We start from the raw sequence: 20,090 nt of genomic DNA, 5'->3' as shown, positions 1-20,090 counted from the left end.
AGGTGTAGTACTCACAGCAGTGTCACTGCTGTCTTATCAGCCAGATGTGTAATTGCAGTGTAGTTAAATTGTTCAATACCTACGGGTGAGGTAAAGCACACCATAAAATGTGGGCCAATGCAGAAAATAAAATAAAACGAATGTAACTGAAATACCTGTAGAGAGAAAGAGATAGATCATAGAAAAAACATCTGAACATACTAACCTTGGATTTCTTCTTCCTCATTCTGTGTATCCGTGATGCCAGCTGAATAGTAGTGAGCGTCTCTGCATAATTGGCCGGAGAGTCAGAGATATGGGCAATCATTGTAGTTCTACAGTTGATATTCCCAAGTGATTCCCTTAGCAACATAGTCAGCTTGCTATCCCTGAATAATACATTAAAACACCCCCAGTTATTCAAAGAAAAAACAGACCCCCCTCAATTCTATACATTACATTTTCTAGAGAATGAACAGACACTAGCAGGCATGGAACTGAAACTGAAAACAATCTTCTTCAGATTTGTTTATAAACAGGCAGCTATACTCCATGTATCACCCTGGCAGGTGCAGTATTTAAATCAGGCATCATTTATGCTGAAATGAATTAATCCCACATATATTTGCTACAACATGTTTCAAAATAAATACAATTTCTACTCTCTCTGCCGGAGCTTCATTCCAGATACCATCTCTATAGCTCTTCACTTCGTTACTTCATGCTTATCATTTGGTCTTCAATAACCTAGTCTATTTCCAACATCAAGCGCATTTCTGGGACCAAATGTTATCAATAACTTTTGGTATCTTAGAATTTCCAAATTCTTCAATTCCCCATTCTATTCTGACTGAGAAATGGGGAAAAAAAGGTTATATAATTTATCTTCCTTCCTTTCCTTTTTCCTATAAGTGGCAGACCAATATAAAATAAGTAAAGTCAATCTAGCCATAAAATGGTCAAGCTAAACAAACTTATGTTAATTTTATTTTGTGTTCTTGATGCATTCAAGAATAAAAATGAAAGATAAGGAGCTGGTGACTTACCTGTAAGGTACATGTTTAGCTCCATTAGCCAGGGCAAGAATGACATTGCCAAGTGCAGTCAAGGACAGACAAAGACCACTTCCCCCATCCCTGCTTTTGCTCAAGACCTTCTCACAGCTTCCCAGGTCGATCAGATGCAAACGACTGCGGCCACCAGACACTACAAAGACACGGACACGTTACAGATGTAAAGAAAGGTTCCTTCAATGAGGTGTGTTCTCTTATCAGATCTAGGTGATTCTAATCCAGGAGCAAGCAAGCCTGCTGCACAGTTGATTTATTTATGAGTTAGCCTGGGATTGATATGATTCAAAGATGGGTAAGCTTGCCCCAGTTTGACTGCTGTTCCAGACACCAGACATACATCTCAGAACATCTTTTTCAAGGTTTAGATTACTCCAGGCAGAAGCACAGAAGCAATTCACGGATGCCAGTGAGACAAGTTAGACTTTATTTTTATTGACAAGTCTCTCTTCAACTGGTTTTTATGGTGGACATATTATGTAGTGTTTTATAATTGACTCACATCGCATTGTTGCCTCCAGAGTACTTAATAATTTGGTAAGACTTTAGATGTAATGGCTACAACTTCAAACAGGTCCGTTGTTGAAAGAATGAAAGAAAATGAATCATATTCCAGACAATTTAGCTTTAAGGTATCCCAGGAATGAGTAACAACAAGTCTCAAATCTTTAGGCCCTGCTTTAATAACTCAAAATAGGAGTGGAACCTCTAGTGTAGATGGTTGTGTTGAAAATGTCAGGTGTATGGACAATGTAGAAGCAAAATCAGGATTACAATAACAATAACAAAGGACAATGTCCAGACATTTGATGGCACCAATTCTAACAGCCACCTTAAAATGATGAAACAAATTTGAGAACTTTAATAATAATGAAAAAAAATATATGTTTTTTTATAGTTTTTGGAAACCTGACCTCTTTTCAGCTCAGGCATGCAAACCAGCCTCAGATATTTAAAACCAGCTCTTATCTGTGCAGTAACCCATACACATGGAAAGTAAGTGGAATCAAGCCTTATTATCTATTCACAAGTATTCATCTGGCAGTCACAATCAAACCAACAAGGGGGCTACCAGGGAAAACTATTAATGATGGGCTAAATGTAAAGATTTCTCAAATGACAGGTACTAGCAGTGTCTTGTTAATGTTAGAACTGTTGATGAAAAAGAAGACACTGTGGTTTTTAATATTTTTAAATATGAAAAAAGACTACATTAATTAGGGGAAATGAACCTCATTAATTCATCTTTTACCTGATAATATGAAAGATTAATGAGTGTGTGGGACTTACAGACTCCCTTCCATGTAGTGTTCTGATGTGTGCGAGAATGTGTTCTGCTATGCTAATGTACGAATCTGATTATTCTCTTCCAAGTTGGCAATGAATGAAGGCTTTCATGAACTTGAAAGTGTCTGGCTTTATAAATAATGTTGACAATATGTAGCTGGAGTTGTTGTATTTGCTACTTTGCCTTCCTTCCTGGGATTCTCCTTTTCAACCAGGTTGTCCAGCTTTTCTAACTAGTATTCCAAGTATTTCACGTAAAAAGTGTGTTGTGTTGTGTTGCACACCTACTGGGAGTAGAAATAGTTCTCCACAGTTTCTTTGCACAGGACGTTTCCATGAAAAACTCCTTCTTATGCTTGGTTCTCATTCAAAATGGTATATACCACCTCATAGCTACACATTTCCCTCCAAATTGGCAATGTTGCTACTCAAAGGAGAATCAACTCTAGGGCATAAAAGTAAGGTGAGATGAAGCACAATAAACCTGAAAACCTGGGACATTGTGGGACAAATTCAAACTGAAAATCCTCCCCTTTGAATTGTAACCTCGCAATCCCATTTTGCATCCAGTGCCGCTGAACGTAAAACAAAAATCAACTGACAATTGTGTGTTATCCTTCTGAAATCAATGAAAAGAAATAGGCCCGTTGCCCTCCCCAAAAGACAAGTTGACAAAATGCAACAAATACACAAAACTCTTTTAAAAATGGCTTACTTCCTCCTTTGCCACTCTTCTCCATGCGGTACTGATAGATGTGCAGGGTGAAGAGCATGTGGGAATTCCTCCGGTCTTCCTCGTCGCAATCCGGTTTACTGGTGCTCCGGGCGGCAACCGCTGCGTCGAGAAAGAAGGCAGCCTTCTCCGCCGTGGGGGCCCTAAGCTCGCTTTGATTCTGGAGCTGGGAGAGAGAGAGAGATAGAGAGAGAGAGAGAGAGGTAGAGAAGAGCAGGTTGCTAATTGGACCCAGGCACATGTTTCTTGCCCATTAGATTAGGTCTCCTGGGCAATCAGAGAAACAAATATGCACACAGAGGGAGAGGGATTAGGAAAGGTAATGGAAAAGCGCAGGCAGTGACACTTCCCGGAATGCTAAAACGCCAACGGAATACGGAGCAAATATTACCACAGCAGCCCAATTTCTGTGTCTATAGCAGGAGGAAGCTTCAGAAGGGACGGCAAGAGCTTTGAAGTCGCAGTCCACATAAACAACATCTGAAGGCAACACCTGTCAATTTTTTTCAAAGCCCCCTTGAAGATTCCTGATTAGGTAAATATACAGAGAGATATGTGTATATGTAGTTACACTAGGATAGAGCCATAGAGGGATTGTGTGGTGGGGTGATGCACAAGGGCTGTGGCTGACACACCGATCAATAAAATAGGTGGGAAGATAGACAGACGCATTGATAGAGAGGAGAGCAGAGAGACCACCAGCCCCATTGATTGACAGGTAGGTAGACAAAGGAACAAAAAAAAACCTCCCTTAATGGTAAATAGAGCAAACATGAAAGAATAGTGTGTACTTGTGAAAAGATGCACTGAAACGAAGATAGCACCAAAGCAGATAATGATGCACAAAGTTGCTAAATCACATGTGTGTCTGGCAGCATTTTTCAGTTGTACACAGGGATGATATTTACACTACAGAGATGCACATGCTCTGGGGAGAACAGGATGTGTGGTGAAAGCTGGAGGTCACACTGTGAGCAGGGCATATGCTAATGAGCTACCTGGGTGCCACAGATGGGGTCCTCGCGAAGGTAGACCCCCGGGGACTGGCCGTCCTGCAGGCTCCCACTGGCTACGTCTGACAGCAGGTCTTTCAAGGTCTCGTCCTTCCCGCAGATCTCCACCGCAGACACCCGGATAGAGAAGCGCGTGCCCGTCTTCTCCTTGCGCTCGTTGATGAGCTTAAAGAGCCAGGAGATGGCACAGGGGACGATGCCCAGGTTCTGGGTCGAGTTATCCTTGCCAATCATGGTAAAGGTTTTTCCTAAAGGTGAGGGAGTAAGTAAGCTATGTTTAACAAAACAACAACGAGAACACAACAGCATCGGATCAATGCTTGGACATAAAAGACTTGCATGTGATAAGAGTTCTATCGGTTCCAGACACATGTACACAGAGTGGCGCTAAGCATCAATGGTTTACAGAATAAAAATGATTTATTTCCCTTCAAAAAAGCACAAGCGATAAAAGAACCATTACACACACACACACAATACATACACACAACACAACGTCATGAATGGAAAGGAAAGGATGATCCTGTGAACTTCGAATCGGTGAAGCTTAACAGATTCCCTGTATTAACAGATCAGAGACACACACTCATATGCCAAATCTTCTTGAAGCTTTTCGGTTCTATTCCCAAGGATTCTGTCACCGAGAGAAAATGCAATTTTCCCTCACTTTACACGACTTCATAGGTTGCAGCGGGCACAGAAATAATATTTTATAGAGGAAGGAAGCATTATAAAAGCAAATTAAAGAAGTGAAAAGTTTCTGAGGCTTGTTTAGTTGTAAGCTGAATAACACACAGACAACACCAATATTGGCCTAAAAAATTAAGCAAAATTAAGAGACAGACAAATTAAGCACTTCACATCCTCTGACACATAGGGGTTAATTAAACATCTTTCTGAAACATTTTCCTACAGCTACTGCATGTTGTTGTCCACCCCCCCTTCTCCAGAGTGAACCAAATAGCTATTGTAGACTTTTAAAAGATGCTTACAAAAAAGGGAACCTTTCCAGTATTCTTGAAATAAAGCTTCCTGTTCTCTTCATTGAACACATGAATTACAACCTTGGGGAGTGAATGCTAGAAGCCTCCATTTGAACAGACAATCTATTAAGTTTGCAAAGTCAATTAAAGACGGTGTTCTAATCCATTCCCACACACTGCGGGTTTATTGTTTCACGAACTGACAGCATGTATTTACTGGGCTGACATAGTAATTAACTGTATCAAATTTAAGAGCTTACCAAGCTTGACATGTCCAAAGCAAAAAATGCAGCCATCTGCACCATTCACGACAGACTGGATGACTTCCGCGACTGTTCCTGAGCACACCTCTACCTATGACAAGAAAAGAACAAAATCACGACAATTAGGGCATTAACAATCCACGAAAGATGAGATCTGAGCTGAAAACAAAAGGAACTTGGCATGCGAGAAAGCTTCTTTGATTGCCTGTTATCAAGTTTCTTGCTCAGAGCAATACACCATGTTATAGGCAGGTACTTACAACGCTTCACAAAACAGTAGTCGAGAAATACATGTTACAATATGTGCCGAATTCTGTTTTAACTTTCCAAGCCATCTTGCTGTGCGTCTACTGGGGGATGTTTGTGCTGCAGATTACCCTCCCATACATCACAATGCAAACAAGGCCCCCTCCACGCCTCCTTGCTTCTTGCACAGTGCGCTCCCATTGCAGTTCATTGCCAATTACATTTTATACAAACTCGAGATCTGCCTTAAAACAAGCTGAATCCTCAGAGAAGCCTACACCTCCAGTCCTATTCTCAACCCAGATACACCATAACGTTCTGTATCAGAGGGCAATCTGAGGCACGTATCTCCCTTGCCGACGGTTTTAGCTGCCGGTTTGAAAGGCTTTCAACTCCCTGTCTGATAAAGTTTTTAAAATACACCATCGCACCTCAGGGAAACCCAATACGCCAGACAAGAGCTTTAACCGTTTCTTTGCATCTCAACACAAACGGTATCCTTTTCTACGACCCGGTCCTCTATGTAAGTCTCGTTTTCATCCTATCGTACATAGAGACGTTGTCTGTTTTCTCACACAAACAACGTTGCCACTTTATTTCCATGCTGGCCACATTCTGCTTCCCCAATCCCGAGGATTAGGCTTTGATCTTAAAATGGATTTCCCTCCACTGAACCCTAGATGTGGTTTATTTTGCGAGGTTAGATAAGGCCCTGGACGGAATTCAAATCACTTGCTTCACAAGAAAGGACCAGCTGCTATGGCCCTGAAATCTGAAGAATGTTACCATCCACAGTACTGCATTTTTGCCACTTGAAATCAGGCTCCGCCCCTTTCTCGAGGCAGGTTGCCTTGTAGCTTCGTTGGCACAGTTAATGTGTCAGCATTTTTGCTTACTTGTGAGGCATCCTGGGTGAAAACTGCATCAAAGGCGAACATCTTTGGGGCCGCCACGACAGCTCGCCTGTGTCCTGAGTTTGAGTGTCCATTGGCAGAAGGGTCATAAAGAGTCAGCTGCTTCTTGCGGGGGTCCACCTTGAGGAAGGACATGGATTCGGAGGTATCGTTCGGTCCCAGGGAAGGACAGATGCGCATCATTACCTTCACCTGAAAGACCAAAAAGAAAATGTATCATTAAAGAGATAAAGTAAGATTTCATACAGATGGTGTGGACAAACAGCGGTACTGAAAAAGGCAAGCTGGACCATAGATGCCCTCATGCTCCCCTGTTTACACAAATGTAGTCCTTTATCAAGACGGACAGCAGTGCCATGAAGGCGCCCATTGTGTTGAGGGTGGCAATGGTTAAATCAGCGGTCTGCCATTCAAAGAAGAAGCCTTCAACATAGAATAAGTACGTAGACTTTGCTTAACAATTCTGTTACATAAGAACGAATCTTTGGAAAATGGAGTGGTTACCAACTGTGCTTTGTTTTTGAACATGTCCTATTATGACCGAAGTAGCAAGTCCTTGACAATGTAAATCTTAATTGTGGAAATTGAGAGATTGTTATTGAAATAATGATGGCAAAAAATGTCCTCCAGCTGCATAAAAAATAGATTCCCATGCATAACTGTTCAGCTTGGTATCTCTACAGTGGAATTATGTCATGGGTATTTATTTTAAAAACTGTAATCTGTGCCTATGGGTAGATTGAGATACACAAATGCTCCACATAGGCATCTTATATTCTTAGATGTCATTTATGACACACAAACTGGGGCGATACAATCAGCATGGATGACATACACGGTTTATCCGAACAAAAATGCTTGTTGGCAGTGTTTGAGTCAGCAGGAGGTTAATTTTGAATTATGTTAAAATGTTATGTTAAAATACAGCCAGCAAATCGGATTGAGAAAGTCCTCCACATGACAGTTTACCTAAATGTCATACACAAAAACAAGTCTAAATCTCGCTTTTTCATTTCTATAGCACCAAATACACTGAAACAGCAGTCAAGCAATTACAAGCTCAAAGACTGTATCCTCAATCTTGGCAGCTACACAACGGTGCAGATATGTTGCCCCAAGGACACTTTGCTGTCTGGCTTTACAGACCTTTCTCGAACCTTATAATCTCACAATTCTCTAGGTATGTTGTATAGTACCTTAGATAAAAACAGATTTCTAAACAGGAAGGGTTGCTTTTTAGACACTTCCTTATAAACTAGATTATTGCCGTGTTCTGGTATCAGATGGTTGGCATGATAATTTTATCAGAAGAAGTTGGACAGTATTTTTCTTAGTGCTATCCTGACAATATACATTCAACAATTGGTGGTTTCTTGCTTTAGACATTGTGTTCAAAGTCGTGATTTCCCACCTCCTGCAGACACTCTCCCTGACACAAATATGAAAAAGCTGACCTAGAAACTTAGTGAACCAGAAGATAAATGACACAGCTGCTCCCAAGAAGGCAGTGCATTAGAGGTGGGAAGGGAAACAAAGGCGAGAGGCATTAGACAGCCAACACAAACTAAGCCTCACTTCCTGTAGCCTTGAATTATCCCAAGGAACTGCTCAGACAAGCATCAGCTTCATTGTGCCAGATCAAAAGAATATTCAAGACAATCGCTCTACCTTGGGTGTCTAAGGAATAACTGCTTTAAATCCATGGAGAACTGAAACCGGCTGCTCAGCAATATGTAGGATTTTCTCCATTACACTATGAATCTTGATTAAGACACTATAAAGATATATGATATATATTCAACATGTACTCATCTTTTTTCCACTCAGGGCATAACTTGTGGTCTCAATATAAAACTATTAAAAAGAAAACTGATTGAGAAGGAACTCGGGATAATTAAACCTTTGCAGCCCTCCAACTCTTGCTTACCAGATGTAATTTGCAAGCTGGAATTAATTGTAAAGCACTAATTAAGGTTAATACGTTTGAACTTTTCCTCAAATGAAGTATCTTTCATGGGTGTCGTCTTGTTCGGCCTGTGTGGGCAACACTAAGTCGCTGCTGTAACAGATGTCGGCCCGTGCGAAAAGCTGTTACGCCATGGCAACCCTAAGACCCCTTGTGCTGATCTCTCCTCCTGCAAACAGCCGCCACCAGGGCCAAGCGAAGCCACCCAGCCTTTATCAGCTGTAGTCCATGTACACTTGATTTAACAGTTAAACTGAATTTACCAGCCATATATAATTCAGACAGGAAGCGAGAGGGCTTCGCTGCACACATCATTTGATCTCCTTCAGGTCCCAAAAGGAAACGGTTTGCCAATCTTTCCCTGCTCTTGTGGTTCAGGGTGTCAAAAGCATCCGGGCTTCCTTTCATCGGGAAACAAAATGCGGAGCAAGGATTCTATGGCTTACAAGTGGTATGCTTGGTGGTGTTCTTCACAGATGTTGTTTCTTTTCCATCTGAAACCTTGTTTTCATTTTTGGGGTGGGAAGAACTGTCACATTTTGTGTGCAGTTATGGAGACAGGGAATTAATAAAAATCGCAAGCAACTGAAAGCAAAATAATCCAGAGAAACTAAAAATTAAAGAAAAGACAGACTTAACACCTTCTCTAATAATAATCATCCGCAATTACCTGTAGATAGCTAGTTTTTGCTGCCTAAATAACCATGTGGACATAAGCCATAGATGATCTGGAGCTCTAGAACAAAACTTGAAGCGCAAGGGATACAATTATAAGAAGAACAAGTTAAGCTGGAAAACAAAAGACGAAAAGAAAAGGCAATTCAGTGCATGTATTTTCCCCCCAAAATGACTTCTCAGGCAATTCAAATGAAAACACAGCAGACATGTCTTCACAGCCCTAACCTCACATATCAAATGTTCCCTAGAAAGGGAAAGATGCACAAACACAGAAATCCTCTGCAAACAGACAGCGAATGTAAATGTTACTCTGCATCAGAAGACTGGCTTCAATTGCTTGTTTGCTTGTGCTTTTTTTATCACCAAACCAGTCGGATACTCACTCACCCCGATTTCCTTTGCTATAACTACAAACAGCCCTGGCATTAACAACCATAAAGTGATAAGGAATTCAATCTTGGACAATAAAGAGCTTCATGTTGAAAACAAAATTACTATGCCTCTCACATTTGAGGCGATATAAAGCAGTAGATAAGTTTATTTCCGCCCCATACTCTATGCATACACAAATTGAATGCATAAACCCAGACTAAGCTAAACAAAAGCAAGTGTATATATATATATATATATATATATATATATATATATATATATATATATATATATAGTCATAAATCCAGTGTTAGTTCCTGAAACAATGTCAGGATCTCATTTCATTCCTACAATGAATAACTTGGATTCCAATGGCTCAATGAAAACTATCTTTTCATTCCAAGGGATAATATTATGACTGACATGTACATATGTCTGACAAATTACTTTCGCTACGACTTTTAAACTTGCTCCTATATATATATATGTGTATGTCTGCCGAGCCTCCCTTGTGGTGCAACGATCGTCTCCATCTATATTTACTTTCGTCAGCCAACAGGCGGGTTTTATTCTGGCGGAGACACCATGCATTTTTTCGCTGACGCATTGCCTGTTAATGATCCTGTTCCAGTAGCCCCATCAGGTACTGTTGATCCCCTCGCAAAACGATTAGAAGGACAATCAGCATGAACCCGCCTTTGATTTCATCATCCTCCCATCCTGGCTGGCTGTCGCGCTAGTCCGGGGGGAAGTGAGAACAGATAAGTGCCCTATCGCTTAGCGTGAATTATGGCAACCTAATACAAATCTTTGCTCATGTACTCCAGAGTCTAACAGCCATTACGGCACTGGAAAGAAGGGTTTCAAATTAATCATCATTATCTCTGACATCTGTATGCTACACTTTGTTGTGTTTTTTTCCCTCCCTCTCTTTTTCATAATGCAAACTGTATAAAAGATTCACAGTGGGTTGTCCTTGGTGGATATCAAACAGAAACAGGGGATGCAGCGTTCATCCACTGTGTAATGGTTGCCAGAACTCACCGCACACAGCCACCAATAAAGTTATTCTTCCACAGATATATAGCAATGAAATCAGTTTGTATTCTACAAGTGTGCAGATAGAGCACTGTTCATAAAAGGAAATTACTGTATTGTAAATGAATAAATACAGTCACACTGGACTAGCTGCATTTATTTCAGATGAATATGTAACCAACTAGGGAGGGAGGCTAATTAAGGAGCACACATTTATGAAGTCAACTCACTGGGTAATTAAAAAAGAAAAAGACAGAGAGAGGAAAACAGTTGCTCAAAGGAAAATAACATTATTTAGAAGCAACATGTGTAATGTTCCATCTCTTGAAACAAGTGTTCTCTTTATGCCACTGGAAACGACCTAAGGATTATAAAATCCAAATTTAACAGCACGTTACCATAGCACCCTACACAATACCTAACACACGCGGGTTTGGCGTCAATACAATGAGGTGAGGTGCACTACACATTGCACACATATAAGTGTCAATGGCAGTGGCTACAATGTCTGTTTTGTAATAATAATTGATATATCTGTTTTGCACTGCAGGTACTGGATTGGCACACCCTGCTGATGTATGCTTTCTTCTTCCCAATTTTGGGACCTCATCTCTGTGCCTGACAAGATCTAAGCCAATGCACATGTACAGGACATAAACTGTTTGCAATGAAAAGCAGGTCTGAATTAGAAACCCACGTAGCCCTGTGCATAAAAAAACAACAAAACCCCACACATCCATCTGTGCGCTTTTATGGAGCTGCCAGTACATTAGGATGCAGCTTTGCTAAGACAGTGGCAGGGATGTCTATGATTAATTATCTTAAATGGCACATTAACGTCAGAAGGCGAACTCAATCAAACTTCTTTCTAGTGACAAAATTAAAAGGTTTTTCAGACATGACTCCCTGAGCTCTTGACATTAAATCTAAATGCACCCTGGGAAAATAAACAATTGTGTTTTTTTTGTTTTTACACCAAACATGTTGTGGCTGGATTTTATTTTCAAATAAGATGACAATCTTCAGTGTGTGTGGAAATGCCACCAATTTGTTAAACAGGAAATAATCAAAAGCAAGCAGAAAGCCAAGACTTGTCCCTGAAAGAACAGAATATGCAGTGTGATTTCAGAGGGATCCACCTGGAACCTGCTTATAACATACGCCAAACTTCATCTTACAAGCCAAACAGACAAACACAAGCAAATATATAATCATAAATAAATAAATATTTATCAAGCTAGTGTCAATGATCCACAAAGAGCTTTATGAATGTCAGGGAATTTTGTATATGACTGTCTCAAACTGACCAAACATATTAGTTATAATATGCAGAAGAAACTGGAAATTCTATACAATGGCTCCATAGTTAAGACACATAAACCACCCCCATAAAAACTGCATTTCTCATAGCAGTCTCGGCATAGCATATATTTCATTGTGATTTCCAATGTTCAGCTCTTTGACGGCCCTGAATGTTCAACATGCTGTGTCCAATTCACTGGCTAAAGTTTCCTGCTTGAGGGGCCGTGGAAGTGCTTATAAATGAAACGCCTTATGAAAACACGATATCACGTTCAGTATAATCCATCTGTGAGGTCGGACATGTTTATCAAGCTTGGAGAAAAACAGAAGGAATGCAAACAGAAGGCAGCATCATTTCTCTTCCTTTAATACAGCCTTTCCTGACACAAGACAAATGATACTGCTGGGCACAGCCATGTTGCTTCATATCCCTGCTGTGCCCTGGGTACTTTCCTTGGGGGTTGGGGGGTGGGTTGGTGTCTAAGGGTATTAAAATACCTCGAGCGGGACGTCGCCGTCTGTGCCATGGTGTAAAACTCTAGCACTTCTGTGGAACTTTTAGTGCTCATGATCCACCCAGGATAAAACAGGGAGCTGGAATATTTAGATTACAAAACTAACAGCAATCAATATTTAGGTATAATTTGCCACAATTATTCTTGTGGCCCCTGTTGACAGCACCACAGCTGCAGCCATGTTATGAGCTCAGTGTCTGATTAAACTACCTTTAATCAAAGCCTAGACTTTACACAGTTTATTTTGTAAGAGAATGGAACGTCTTCTGATAAATGGGATATCACTCGAGTGGGTATAATTATTTCCCCACATTTCTTCATCTGCAGAAATTCAGAAACACATCTACCTTCCTCATTAAAATAAAAACACTTCTCTCTGATCTGAAATTCGGAAACATCTAGACTCGGCAGCTTATAAAACCATAAAATTGGCCCTTTCCTTTGATACGTACCCTTCAACACCTGCTAGGTTGGCCTGTGAACTTTAGAAAAACTTTTTCCTCCCCCTCTCGAAGATACATCAAAGAGGGTAACAATAGGCCATTGGAAAACGTTGAGTAATTCTGACATATGGAGACTAAAAAGAGAACAGCGCGTGCCGTCCGGGGTTGAAAAATTACCTTGTCAGACAGGAATAATCTAATTATATTCATTGCTCTAATTGGATGGCGCCCTTCTGGTAGGAACCACAACCAGCATGTTTCCATCCATCTCCATTGCGCACTTCATCTTGAACACTGCCTTATGTTACATGCAGAGCGGAACTCCATTCTTTTTCTTTCCCCCCCCCGTAACTGTAATAAAGACGTACTCCGCACACCACGCAATCAATGAACTACTTCTAATTCATATCATTTTAATGTTTAATTTGTTACTGTTCATTTGCCATATGCAGATTAGGGAAGGGTTGGTTTAATATCCCAAGAGGAATGTAATTGGACTCAGCAGGGACAAGAGGAATGGGGAGGGAAGTCACCAATCCTGTCTTTTCGCTGCAGAATGAATAAGTTATTTGTAGGAGCAGATGCAGAAAGGACTGAGTACTCAGCTATCATTTAGTGGTGAACTCCTTTTTTACTCCCATTCTGAAACATGGGGTGGCCTAGTTTCTCAGGGTTTAGGGTATAATCTCTAGGAATTGGACCCAAGAGCAAGTCTGTTATCATATTTGGTGTGGAGAAAACATTACAAGGGAGGTATGATGAATCTGTGTCAGGGATAAAGAAGACTTTCATGGCTGCTTTTCCAGACCAAGATTAACTGTGAAGGCCCCCTCTCAAATTCTCATGTGTTGCTTCTATTAAGAAAACAAAACACTGGTTTCCACAGCAGTTCTTCCTGCTCTCAGCAACTGTCGCCATTTAGCATGTGGTGTATTCTGCATCGCATAGCAGGAATTAGACAGAAAACAACCTTATCGTGTGCATCTGCATGAATATGGAAAGCTGTCTGTGATCCTTCAGATCTTGCCAGCCCACATACTTTCTGTGCCATACCTTTCCAATTCCTGGGTTTTCCTTGACCTTTGACACGGCTCTGAGAAGGCATGGCGGTGCAGGGGGTGGGGACAGCTGCAGGATCGCACTGAAGCTGGTTGGGTAGATAGAGGGCTCCTGGGGGTGAGGCAACGGTGGGTGGTGTTTCTTTCGCTTGGAAGAGAGGTTTAGCTTCTGTGCTGCCCTGCAAGGAATAAACAACAAGAGAAACAAGTGAGACGCAGCTACATACTTAAGATTTTACTCCAAGGGCAAACAGGCTTATTGAGAGAGATTACGGGAAGTTTCAAAAACAGATCAAAGCTAGGATTCGGAGCTCTCGCAAAGCGCAAAGCCCCATAGTTCTTGATAGAGATATCTACGCCGCTGCTTCTGAAGAGAGCTATATCCTCTCCTCACGGAAGCCAAAGTAATGTGCAAACATGCACGCACACACGAAAATAAACACACGCAGGAGAATAGAATGAAAATATTTTCGGCAAGGATTTAATGCCCTCTTTGTCTTTTCTCAGGGTGTGCAGCTTCAAAGCCGAGTTGGGAAACCGATAAGTGGAAACAAAAAGTCAAAACACAATGCCAATCCTTCTGCCAAAGTCAGGAGCACGAGGAAGGCCTGGATTTCTCAGTCTCGACAGTCATTCTATTGTTTGATGGAGGAACACTAGTGGACGCTGCACCACATCAAAGGTTTAGTAACGACACGTAAATCTAATCTACACGTCAATTCTGCTGAAATGACAGCCAAAACTGTATAAGGCTGACAAGAAATTGTATGTCTGTCATGGAGCTCGGTTGTCATACTTTAAACATAAGCTGCCCTAATCTAGCGACAAACAGCCACGTCAATGCTCTCATCAGCAGACCAGCTGTTCATTGTCATCGCAGTCTGTTTAACAAAGCAGCTCACTTCATTCTCATCAAATTCCATGTAAAGGTATCAAAAAAAGACTCATATCTGCAGATAGGGATTGCATAGACACGTGGAGACATACCAAGACCTACTTCATTCCTTCCCAGCACTGTTTCAAGGAGGAACTAACATTTTCTTCAACTACTTTGGCAGCTGTGGTCACCGGAACGCATGATGAAAAATCAAACGGACAAAAAAAAAAACCTGAAATAATTCCTTCTCCGTGTCAGAAAGAATGCCCTGGCGATAACATTTTGAAAGGTGATAAGCTCTTAACTCCCAAGTTATCCTCCAAGAAGGAATGATTTTCTTGTAATCAGGGCAAGGGCAGATAAGAAGTAGGAATGTAAACAATAGAATGCATTCTTTCCCCTCTCATCTGCTCTTTTCATTATTTTAATTTCTATTAGTATCCCTTATAGTTGGCATTTAACAAAGAACAAACGACATATTTATCCTTAATGCTGTTGTCTAGGTGAACACTACAAACTAAAGTTTGCTTCTGGCAAGGACTTGTCAGTTGAATTCCAACCTGAAACCAAAGAACTGAGAAAACACTGAAATCAAACCGCTGGAAAGCTGCTCATGGAGGGATTTTACTGTGCTCTATCAAATTTCACAGACAGAAGCACACCTGCACACTGACTTCAATTATTATTATTGTTAGATATTCTTTAAGTCCCAGTCTGAAAAAAAAGCTCCCTATTAATGCAGAGCTTTAACAGACAAAAACAATCTATTTCTGTGACCCTAATAAGGCTATTTCTGACACAATAATGTTCCTGACATTAACATGCTCATTTTTTGACACATTAATGACTCCACGCCACTTAGCCTCCTCTGGAGGGTGGTAGTAAAAATACAAACAACTGACATGAGGTGACAAAAACCCAGGTTGGATCACTGGCCTTGTTCTTTTTCTTCGTTCAGCTGTTGAAGTGCAAAGTCGGGGTAAATACTGCAGACCATGAATAATTCCACAGCTCAGCAACTCCTTCGGCCTCCAGAGCCAGGGAGAGAGAACACTGCATATGAGAGGAGCCCTGTGCTAAATAATAAATAAAATAATCATTCGCAGGCCCCTTCTAATACATTAAAGATGAAAAAGGGATTTTGTGAAGTGTGGCAGGTCAGCCAAACAAGCCACTCGTTTGGTTTTCATTTATTTATTTATTTGCGTGCTGTGCTAATCTTTATTTAATTACAGTTTAGTTTTGTTTTCAAAATGGCGGTATATATGAAAGCTGAAAAAACAAAGCACAGGACAGTCACATGATCAACTGCAACATTAAAATTCAGACTCACACAGGTGGATGTTGGGATTGAATGGGATGAAGCTGTACTCGTTGCACGCTACCTATTCTCAAGCGGGCAACACAAGTTACCCTTTAAGTTCCACAGTTCGCAGATTTTAAAAACACTTGGTACAATAATAGGCGTATTGTTCAAGACTCTTAAAGCCATTTTAATAGGCTGAGCTGGTACTACAGCTACTGGTATCCTACTTGTCTTTAAATAATTGCTCAGGGGCAGTGGTAAAGTAAACTTAGCATTTCTCCATAGATATGTGTTAATCAGCAACTACACTGATTCAGAACTTATTTCATGAGAAAATATATCTGCATTCTACATGTTATGAGTCTCATTTGCTGCTACTGTTTCACAAAACCTTTCATTTTACAAGACATGAGTGTTTGCTTCTACTTGACCAACAATATAGCTCGTTATATTTTAATTTGATATTATGTAACCAGAAACATCCAATCTTAAGACAAATAGCAAACCGAGGAATACATTTAGTGCTGAATCTACAAAAGCTTCAATATGCCATGGTATCTGCAAGCCCACAATTAGTATGCTCAAGTAGTGTGCAATCATTTAATCTTTATGTATATGAACCGAGGAAGTAAAATAACATAACATGCATCTCAACTAATGCTAGTGCAAACCTCATGAGGACAAAAACCTCCTCATAAACCTTGTATCAAATTCAATTAACCTTCAAAGTACCTTTGGTCTTTGTTCTAGGCGTGGATGTATTTTCTTGCAGTGAAAGTGCTTTGGAATTTGCAGTAAATCAAGAGAAACAGGGTTTCCTAGGTAGCTCTTTCACCACCAGGGGCACTGTGCGAGCAAATCACTGGCAACTGCCTGACTTCAACTGGTGTCAGCAGTCTCTTGCTCAAATAGGATGACACGATAAAATCACTAAACCTGCACCGAATTTCTTTCTGCTCAGCATGTTTTAAGAATCGGTCCCGCCCACCCTTTATTGCTCCTGTTGAATGTCTTGACCCTCCTTGAGCGAATGCAGAATTCAAGCTCAATCTCTACCAAAATAAGAGCTGTGAAAATAAGTTGTAGTTGCAGCTGCATTGTGTGTGTGTGTGCGTGTGTGCGTGTGTGTGTGTGTGTAGTGAATCCAATGTTGCAGATTTAAATTGGGTTTTCACGCATGCCTATCACCGGAGCTGGCGTGCCTCCATCAGTGTGTGTACTGCATGTTTCACTGTGTGTGCGTGTGTGTGTGTGTGTGTGTGTGTGTGTGTGTGTGCGTGAGTGTGCACATTATAATAGAGGACCCGCTCCCTGGCTCATTAGTGTCCTGCTCCCAGCAATTTGGACGGTGAATGCCCCTCCATCTCCTGGAGCTGCATCTCAGAGCACAATCAAGGAATACATAAGAGGCTGATGAAATAATTATTGCTTCCAAAAAAAGGGGACAGGATGCGGTTCCCAGGGGAGGGTGTGTGAAAGGGAGCAGAGCGCATCAGAGCGGCTTCGGCACATCCACTGCTCACTCAAGCAGACAAAAGCCTCCCTGCAATCAACTCATTTGCCTCTGAAGCAACAACCCTCGGTAAACACACGACCACACCAAAGAAACCAAACAAAACCACACACACGCACACACACACATGCATAGTATATACATTAACAAATTCACACATTGTGTCACCTTAGAGGTCAAAAATCAATCCTGCAGTGAGGAGAACACACGCCCCGGCGCGCACACAGTTATAAAATGAAAGTGCGATCACCTCTTTTTCCACAAGAATGACATGCAGGGAAAGTCACGCAATCGCAGCAACAACTCGCCGGCATATCATTGCATATAGGCATTAGCGGGAAAATGAATTGCTTGTCACATCTAGCAGTCGAATCAGCCAGCTTTGATCAGTCAAAATGAATGGGTAAAGCATTATATACTTAGAAATACTTGGATATTCACAATGTAGGAATGTCAGTCTGTTATATTACAAATGTGTCTGCAATATCAATAAACAAATCATCAAGGTAACATTTGAGTAAAGTATATACCATAAATAATCTATCTGTACACTCAAAGGAGGGATAGTATAATTATTTTTTCATAGAAATCTGATCCCAGCCTAGCAAAGAAGAGAATATATAAATAGCTTTATACTAGCACTGGCTAGGCAGAACATGCTGGAAAAAAACTCTTTAAAATATGATTAATGACAAATCTGATGAAGGTTCACAAGCCCAACTGCTGCAAATCAATAACAGGAACCTAACCCAAAGAAAAGGGTGAGGGGAGAGAGAGAGAGAGAGAAAAGGATGCCAGGATTTACTTACAGTTCTCGCCAATCCATCATCTATTTAGTGTCCATAACCAGAGCATGAAACCAATAAACCATAACTTTTCCATCCATTTGTTTCTGGGCACTCCATTATTCTGCGTGGTTTATTTTTTCCAAGAAAATGGGGCTGGGGGTGTTGGTTAGGGGTTAAAGGCAGGGGAGAGGGGGGCTGCTGGCAGGGTCAGGGGGGGTCCACTTTACTCCGCTTGCAATCATCGAGGTTTCCGCTTGATTACACGCCGACTCGTGACAAACCGCTGGGATTGACAAGGAAAAGCCGGCGACATCGCAACAGTGTCAAGCACAAGGTGTCAGCAGTGGGGGGGGGGCGGCTCCGGAGGCGAGGGCTGAAAAGGACTCTTGAAAAGTTACTCGCGTGGCAAATCGGAGGCTGAAAGTTGTGGCTGTGGGGCGCATCTTCCTCTCTCCCCCCCGGACAAAAAGTTTCTCCCCCTGCAGCAGTCCACCTACAGTGTCTCTTTTTTCCTTCCAACCCCACGATGGCTCTCTCGCTCTCTCCCTCCAGCAGTCCAGTCTACTCGGCTCCCGAGCACAAAACAGCTTTATTTTCCCTCTCTTTGACATCCACACTCTCTCTCACTCCCTCTCTCTCTCTCTCTCTCTCTCTCTCTCTCTCTCTCTCTCCCGTGCGCTGACTGGAGCAGATGGTAATCCTCCCTACTTTACCTTCTTTACAGAGCAGGGTGAGGATTCTCCCCTCACGCCTTCCCTCTGCACCTCAGTGGCAGATTTTTAGACAAAACAAAACCAGAAAAAAAAAGAAAATCAAGGATTAAAAAAAACCGCACACACACACACACACACACACACACACACACAGAGAATGCCTGCTTTCAATCCTCCGGGAAGGCGAAAAATTCCTGCTCTGTGCTGCTGAAAAATCCTGGCAGCTGTCCTCACGTCTCCAAACAGCCCAGCCCCCTTTTTTTTACCTCCTGCTACCAGCTGAGGTATCAATACAGTGCTGATATGCGATTGACGAGTCTTTGCCCCCAGTCTGCACTTACTAGGGAATGCTTATTATGAATAGTTTATAAGCCGAAAGGAGCCTTCTTGTTATATGGTTGTCTTGAACTTCAAAGAGATTTGGTTAGTGCATGTGTGAGCGTATCTGTGTGTGTGCGTGTGTGTGTGTGTGTGTGTGTGTGCTCCCTCCTCCCACCACATCTAGGATGTAATTAGACAGATGAATAAGATAAAGCTATTAATTATAGAGACACAGTAAGATGGATAGATTTCGAAGTCGAAACAGAAAGACGGACAGACTAGAGAGACAGATGATCTGTGACAGCCCTTTCTTTTGTTTCTTTTGAAAACAGAAGAAAAGCAAAAGGCAGAGGAAGAATGAAGACAGACAGACGAATGACAGCTCGGAAAGACTAATGGTCGCAGGCAGATAATGGGGACACTTGAGGGGCGAGAGAGGCAGGGAGAAAGACAAACGGACAAAGCGCCCCAACAAGGCAGATGCGGAGTGGGTCACCAATAACTGTAGCAGCACTTTTTAAGAACAAGTTTGTCTAAAACTCTGCGTTCAGTTCTCAAACTGTGCCTAATGACACATACTAATTTTATCTCATGAGGTTTGAGGTTTAATTTTCATATTTAGGATTGACATTCTGTTTTTACAGTATACTATCCGCATTGATTATTATTGATTATGATTATTCCCTGCGAACCAAGAGACCAACGTGAGTTT

General features: G+C 41.4%; 1 protein-coding gene across 3 annotated transcripts in view; it reads right to left on the bottom strand.

Annotated features, from left to right (window-relative positions):
* Nucleotides 1-20,090, bottom strand: part of kif26aa (kinesin family member 26Aa) — a 111,253-nt gene that overhangs the window by 12,497 nt on the left and 78,666 nt on the right. For 2 of the 3 annotated variants that reach the window (XM_066693969.1, XM_066693970.1), the window contains exons 5-11: nt 13,856-14,039; nt 6,471-6,680; nt 5,326-5,419; nt 4,068-4,330; nt 3,052-3,235; nt 1,026-1,185; nt 206-368 (exon numbers count right to left, since the gene is read on the bottom strand). In XM_066693969.1, coding sequence (XP_066550066.1) covers nt 206-368; nt 1,026-1,185; nt 3,052-3,235; nt 4,068-4,330; nt 5,326-5,419; nt 6,471-6,680; nt 13,856-14,039 — 1,258 coding nt within the window. Of the gene's footprint in view, nt 1-205; nt 369-1,025; nt 1,186-3,051; nt 3,236-4,067; nt 4,331-5,325; nt 5,420-6,470; nt 6,681-13,855; nt 14,040-18,365; nt 19,115-20,090 lie in introns of those variants that run through there. The other variant, XM_066693971.1, reaches the window with a different exon arrangement.

The sequence above is a fragment of the Amia ocellicauda genome, chromosome 21 (genome assembly GCF_036373705.1).
Source record: "Amia ocellicauda isolate fAmiCal2 chromosome 21, fAmiCal2.hap1, whole genome shotgun sequence".
NCBI classification, from domain to species: Eukaryota; Metazoa; Chordata; class Actinopteri; order Amiiformes; family Amiidae; genus Amia; species Amia ocellicauda.
The sequence above is the reverse complement of the archived record's forward strand: the minus strand, read 5'-3'. Positions and strand labels throughout refer to the sequence as shown.